Genomic DNA, 6,679 nt, shown 5'->3' with positions numbered 1-6,679 from the left:
GAGGTGCAGAAACTGATTGTAAGCATAAAGACATTATCCCCTCTTTAGAACAGAAGCACCACTCTGTGGTGGAACTCTGCATTTAGGACACTGCCTCATATGCAGTGATGGATTAGAGTGGTGGGACAGTTTACGGAGAGCAGGGCTGAGAAATTCTGATCCTTGAGAGCCAGAAGTCTTGAAGGTTTCAGTTGCCTTTGAGATTTACACTTTGAATACCAAGTAGTGACTTATTATCCAAGTAATGAAAGCAACTAAAATACTCAGAGATGAGGCAGAAGAAAAAATGGTGCCTGCTGTGGGCCTGGAGGACTGGAGCTGACCCCCCCCCCCCACCCCACCCCCCCCACCAACACCAACACAGAATGCTCCTGCTGATTTCAGCTGTCCCAGGGAGCAAAATCTCACCCATGCCCTTTCCATCTCTCTGGGCTCCAATAACTTGCTCTCAAGGCAGGCAGGAGTCAAATAATGTGGGGGACAGTAGAGTTAGTCCCACAGTCAACATACTCAAATGTGTCCATGGACAGCTGCTCAGAGTGTGCCAGATAGTACACCCTCATCGTCATCCTGTGTCATGGAGGCAGACAGACATATGTTTCAGTGAGTAATAGGAGAGTGTAACTCCCTTTGTTGCTTTATGACTTTATACATATAAATTTAAAGCCATTTCTCATATATTTTCCCCCTGTAAATAAAACAAGCCACAGACAAGATAAAAAAACAAACTTTTAACTGGGTTACATGTTTATGTTAACACTTTAAGACAAGAAAGGAGAGAATAAAAATGGTTAAAATTTAACTGCATTTATAGCTTCAGAAAAGCATGTTCCTGGTTATCTGCACGACAGTTACAATATAAGCATCTTGTGATAATGAATTGGGACAAATTAAACCCAGTGACAGGAATAAGAAAGTCTGAATGGCTGTTTGTGTTCCAGTGAATGAAGAGATTTCTCAGCTCTTACATTCAATTATTTATCCAGTCCTGTCATTAGAGCTTTCAGCAGCAATGATCCCTCTCAAACGTGTAAAGGAAGATGAAGCTGCTAGTTTATAACTTCTGCTTACTTTACGAAAAGTTTAAGTAGAGCAAACATTTCAGCTAGCTGGTAAAAGTCTTGGCAATGCAGAACACAAGATAATCTCCCTTCAAGTGGGATAACAGTGTAAATTGTAAATTACATGATGCCACTACAATGTCTGCAGTTTTTTTGGTCCATTAAAGATATGCAAGCAGTTCAGCATAAATCGCTTTTAACTGTGTTTAAAGTTGACCCACAGGAGTCACTGTGATGTGGCCTGACTGTGGGAGTTGTCAACATGCTCACACAGTGAAGCTATAATGCGAAATGACTGTACTTTGTAAAATTTCTTGAAATAATAAAATAGAAAAAAGCATGATACTCACTGCAAATGCAAAAACAGAGTGTGAATCCTGATGGAGGTTGACTTGCAGTAATTGCTGTAAGACAAAGAAAGTTCTTTTACTGGGGAAAGCTCTTTTACGGTTCTGTAGAGATTCTTGTATTTAGCACTTTTCACATTCATAGGTTTCATTCAAATAATCTGATTTTGAGTGAAAATGGGTGAAGCCATAATGGCAGAGTAACGCACACACATGAGTCCTTCCATAAAGTTCAGATCATAAGCATGGTAACAGCTACATCTGAGAATGTCCCCCTCCCCACTCCAACCACCTGTATGCTCTGCAGCACATAGTTCATTCCATCAAAGTGTAGTTTTAAATGCTGTGACTTCCCCCAGATTTAACAGTAAGAGAAAAAGCCTTTTGCCCAGATCCAAGCCATTGGGTCACACTGATGAATGCACTGGGGAGTGTGAGTGTGCTTCTGCCACATCCTGGACTTTCCCCTCTGCCCTCTATTTTAGTACTTGGGGGGTGGGGGGGGGACTAAAACCTTTACAGACACAATTGGAGTAGCACATTTCAATTGCCTAGCATTTGGAAACCTTTCACTGGTGTTTTAATAGAAGGGATGGGGTGGTTACTGGATAAACTACAAACACAACAGCCCAAATCTTCAGAAAGTACTGGCCCAGCATGATGAATTTGAGGGGCTGGTCAGATGGTACAACGAAATCCACTTCCTAGCAAGCCAAAGTAAGAACAAATGAATGCATTTACAGCAAATTAACAGGTCTGAACTCTTAATCATTCTCTCAGTGTTCTAACCACACCACTGCACTCTCAGAATGTTGCTGTAATATTATGTGACTACTGCAAGCTAGTTGTAATGAAATGCAGCCCAAGCCATTGCCCTCTCTATAGCCCTGCCCCTAGATCCTGATGCACTTTCCTTGTTAAGAAAAACCCTGAGTTCTTTACAAGTATTAACAAAGGCTCTCTCCACTGACACTATAATGCCTAAGCAGCAAAGTATTTTAACAAAGACTAATACATTTTCCTTTGTTATTTTGTTGTTAAGTATGGAGAGTTCATTAGTACACAGCCATCAAAGAAAGAGAAGAGACATGATAGCCCACAACAGCTTAGATCATGTACTCTTGAATCCACCCACCAATGATTAACCCACTTACGTACAGATACAGATTACCTTTCCTTCTCTCTAGAAGAAGCCACACAACCAAAGTCCAGCAACACAAATCGACCACAGCCACAAAAGCCAACCAGACCCCTTCTTTGTTGCCTAATGGCATCTTACTGGGATTTCCACACAGCAAGACATTCAAATGTCTGTGCAATGACTGACACACATTACAGATTCTTCATCATTAAATGCAGATCTATAGTTATATCAGTAGTCAATGTCTAGAGCAGTTTTGAGAGAACTGTGGGCAAACAGGCCTGAGTCCTCTCCAGCTATGCAGATAACTCTCCCTTCTAGCCCACACACCCACTTCCTGCATCTTCACTGAAGATGGTGATATCCCCTAAGACACAAGACTCACATTTGTACTTACTTTAGGCCATCATCATCAATTGTAACTGGAACCACATAGGTGTACTGCAGAAAAAAAACAGCAGGGTTAAAGTGATTTTGAGGCCAAAACAACTGTAAGAAGCATCTCATAATGTAACAGTTTGACACAGAATCCCCAGACAGCAGATATAGATTGCATTTATATGATATGAAAGACAAATGATAAATAATTTTTGCAAGACTTATTTTTTTCCATAGTATTCCACTGTATTGCTACTTGGCATAATGGCTTGGCTAACTACCTAAATGTATCCTGTACTGTGAAACCCTCTTCAATGAATCCTTTCTTTGCCTCAGCACAAAAGGATAATATGCCCTGGTTCTGGGGTGATACAGATTTCCAGGAAAAAACCTACTAATTTTACAAAGAGAAAAGATTGCATTCTTGGACTTCTTTCCAGTGTTCTCACACTGGAACCAAACTGAAATTGCGTCCTCTCTACAGAAAAGCTATCCCCTGCAGGGGGCCTCACCGCTTTCTGAGAGCGTGGTTTGATGGTGGTGACATTAGAGACCTTGGCCCTGCCCACAATGGTATCGTAGATCAAGACCTGCAAGTCCAAGTTGCAGGCTTGGACAGTCACAAAGTTCTCGTTGGTAATGTTGACCACATTCTGGAATGAATCAAACAATTAGAAGTTTGAATGTGAAAGGCCAGCATTGTTCCCCCATGCACCCGTGTCTCCTCTAGTTTGCACTCCTAACTTTATGCTTCACCCTCAGTCTCCCAGCACCCACCGTGACATTCATTTCGACGGTTTTCGGGGTGAAGAAGACGTAGGCAGAATTGATGGCCACGGGTGAAAGTGAGACACTCCGGGGGAAGAGGAAGAAGAGGACCAGTGCGCAGATCAGGAGACAAAGCACCACCGACACACACACATACAGCTTCCTAGGGGAGCGTGAAGAACGTATTGTGTCACACTCACAGAGATCATGTGCACATACACAGGCAGGCTCACACGTGCACACACACACGCTCATGCTCACACACGCACACATTTTTAAGGAATTTAAAAAAGGGATGCTACACACTCACAAATGGCATATATATTTTTTCTACCCAGGATTCAGTTGCCTCCAGAGCACCGTCAGGACAGGAAACTATTTCACTTACGTGTGCCTGGGCTTCAGCCTTTGGTCACTACAGGGGATGACTGCCACTAGTTGGCTTTCCTGGCCTGTGAACAGGAACCAACAAGAAGCTCCACTGAATAACAGGGCACTTATGCAGTCAAGCAACCTTGTAGACACTGAGGTGGACACAAAGGGAATGACTCCTACATTTGAGAGTAGGACAGAGGTTTAAAAATGCATCTTGGTACACTTGTCGCTTAGGAAAGCAGACACTAAGGGGCAGACAGAAAGACCTACCTCTAGGGATGCGTCCTGTCCCCTGACAGGTAGGGCAGTCACTTGAGTTGTCAACACTGGTGGTTCCATAGTCCTTGCGGGACAGCCTCCTCTTTCCTGCGTCCTGAGGCACAATGGCCTCCTTCTCTTCCTGAGGGTTACTGCGATGCCCCACTGAGACCCCCATTGGTGATCCCTTTCAGCCTGCCTGTTGGAGGAGACAGTCAGGCACTTGTACTCTAACTCTGCAGAGAACAAAAATGACATGAATTTGTCCATACAGATTGGGGCTGGACTAACCTTGTGTGTGTGTGTGTAATTGTTTGTTACTACAAAAACTTAAACGCAGGTATAAATGTTTTATTCAACAGACCAGACATTCATAAATTAACTCTGTAGAGGCCACCGACTTGGTATGTGCTTGGCACATTCCTAAAGGATTTCATTATGAAGTGCATTAAATTACATTAAATTACATCATTTAGTAGACACTCTTACTCAGAGCGACTTCCAAAGTCCATAAGTACAAGTACGTAATAACTTTCTTCCACACAATCTGACATTAATTCAAACATCACAAATATGAAACAAGAATTTCGCAACAACTTTGTGCAATCAAAATGTATCACAATCTACTCCCACATACAGTCTTAAGTTTCAACTGAGTTTTTGCTTCCAAATGAGCCATATCTCAAATAGCACAGAGCCACACAAACGCCACCATTGTATTGTGTTATTAAAATCAAATGACAAAACTGTGTGCCTCAAGTTTAATTTCAAAGAGTTCGGTGAATTGTGTCGCCCTGAAACGATGAGACCTTACACAGATGAGTACACACGATGCATGGACGTGTGATAATCCCTTTAATTTTACTGTCCTGTGTTAAATGTTAACAAAGTCCCTGGTAAAGGATACGCTGCGTAGCCATATTGCGTTGTCTTGTGTTGTAAACAAAAAGTCACTTCACATTCTTTGAACAGCATATTCATTTTAGTAGATTCCTGAAACGAAACGCCACCAATCCCTTGGTCCATGTTTTCATAACCCGTCCTTCCAGTATTTTTGGCAAATACAGGTGCATATAACCACACATTACCGCCCATTCCTTTCTCCGTATAGTCAGCTTTTATAGACTAAACTTCCAACTCAAGCATCTGGTTTTACGCTGCACATACAAATATGTAAAATTGGGGGAAATGCAAAGTAATCACAATTGAAAGCTGAAACGATACAATAGCTGGACAGTTAAAGCAGAATAAATAACGTCTTGACACAAAAGGCAGTTATCGTTTACATTATTTCGCCAAAGGGTACCCCTAATGTGTACTCATGTAAGCCTATAACTTTTACATGCGGATTGAGTGATCGTAACTAAATATTTGAATCGCAATGCGTTTTCTGAGAAGGCAACGCACATTGAGAAACGCACGCAAGAAAGATAAAAAAAATTAAACATTTCGCATGGACACGTTGCAAGCATATGGACTTCATTTATGATTATGGGACTGAGCAATTTAGACGCAGAAAATAAAACGGAAATGAGATTCGCAAAATTGTTGTTTGCGCAATAAATTACTCACCTTTTTTCGAGAATAGAACTATAAGCCGCCGTACAACATGCCGTTTAAAATCGATGGAGAAAGGTAACCACAAGTAGTTAATCAGTTTATCTCATCTGGCAATGGCCCCAAACTTGGCTTTCCAACATCGTCGCTGAGCAGCTTTCAGCAAAGATTGTCGGGGGGCTTAATGCGCAGTCTGAAAAGTCCCTTCCTTACTGAAGTCAGCTGATCTAGATGTTCACCAAAATTGTTTTTGCTGCCACCCCATGGAGCTTCAATTACAATAAATCTACACTCAAAACACATTTAGACAAAATGTTTCACATAATATTAATGATACTTGTATATGAACCCATTGTTTGGATCAATTGAATGTGAATCCATTGTTTTATGAATCCAAGCACAATGATCATCTTTTTCTGTTGGGCTTGCCTACGTTTCTTTACAGACAGTACAACAGTAGAGCTGGTCATACCGTGTGCCGTATTTACGATATGCTTTGAGGGCAACAGGGGATTCATTCGTCTTCCTGAGCTGTGCAGACCTTTTGTAATAAAGAATAAGTGGTCATAACCAATACTAACAACCAAAAATAAATATATCAATATAATGAATATGGGGTGAGATAATAAGTTAAACATAATTCTGCAAGAACAATCTTCAATTTCAAGTGTTTTTAGTAAAAACATTTAGTTTTTTCTGAGGTTTTCATCTCCTCAACAGCTAATCATTTATCATGTTTTGTTTAAATAAATGATTCATCCACATAAAAACTGAATGTGTACAAGCTTTCCTCT

The 6,679-nt window shown here is 41.2% G+C and overlaps 1 protein-coding gene across 1 annotated transcript; it reads right to left on the bottom strand.

The window, feature by feature from the left end:
* Window positions 1-354: 354 nt before the first annotated feature.
* Window positions 355-6,102, bottom strand: LOC118783202 (transmembrane protein 106B-like). The gene is made up of 8 exons (XM_036536956.1): window positions 5,901-6,102; window positions 4,341-4,527; window positions 4,084-4,147; window positions 3,705-3,858; window positions 3,440-3,580; window positions 2,947-2,990; window positions 1,412-1,465; window positions 355-570 (listed from the first exon to the last, which is right to left on the bottom strand). The coding sequence occupies exons 2-8, from the start codon at window positions 4,504-4,506 to the stop codon at window positions 465-467; spliced, it is 729 nt and encodes a 242-aa protein (XP_036392849.1). The 5' UTR covers window positions 4,507-4,527; window positions 5,901-6,102; the 3' UTR covers window positions 355-464.
* Window positions 6,103-6,679: the final 577 nt, after the last annotated feature.

Source organism: Megalops cyprinoides, chromosome 1 (genome assembly GCF_013368585.1).
Source record: "Megalops cyprinoides isolate fMegCyp1 chromosome 1, fMegCyp1.pri, whole genome shotgun sequence".
NCBI classification, from domain to species: Eukaryota; Metazoa; Chordata; class Actinopteri; order Elopiformes; family Megalopidae; genus Megalops; species Megalops cyprinoides.
Note: the sequence above shows the minus strand (reverse complement) of the source record. Positions and strands in the feature narration are given on the sequence as shown.

Coding starts and splice junctions, on each gene's coding strand:
- LOC118783202 (XM_036536956.1), bottom strand. CDS start 4,506: ATGGGGGTCTCAGTGGGGCATCGCAGTAACCCTCAGGAAGAGAAGGAG. Junction 2,991..3,439: donor AACCACGCTCTCAGAAAGCG/GTGAGGCCCCCT, acceptor TTTTTTCTGCAG/TACACCTATGTGGTTCCAGT. Junction 571..1,411: donor ACTCTGTTTTTGCATTTGCA/GTGAGTATCATG, acceptor TCCATGACACAG/GATGACGATGAGGGTGTACT.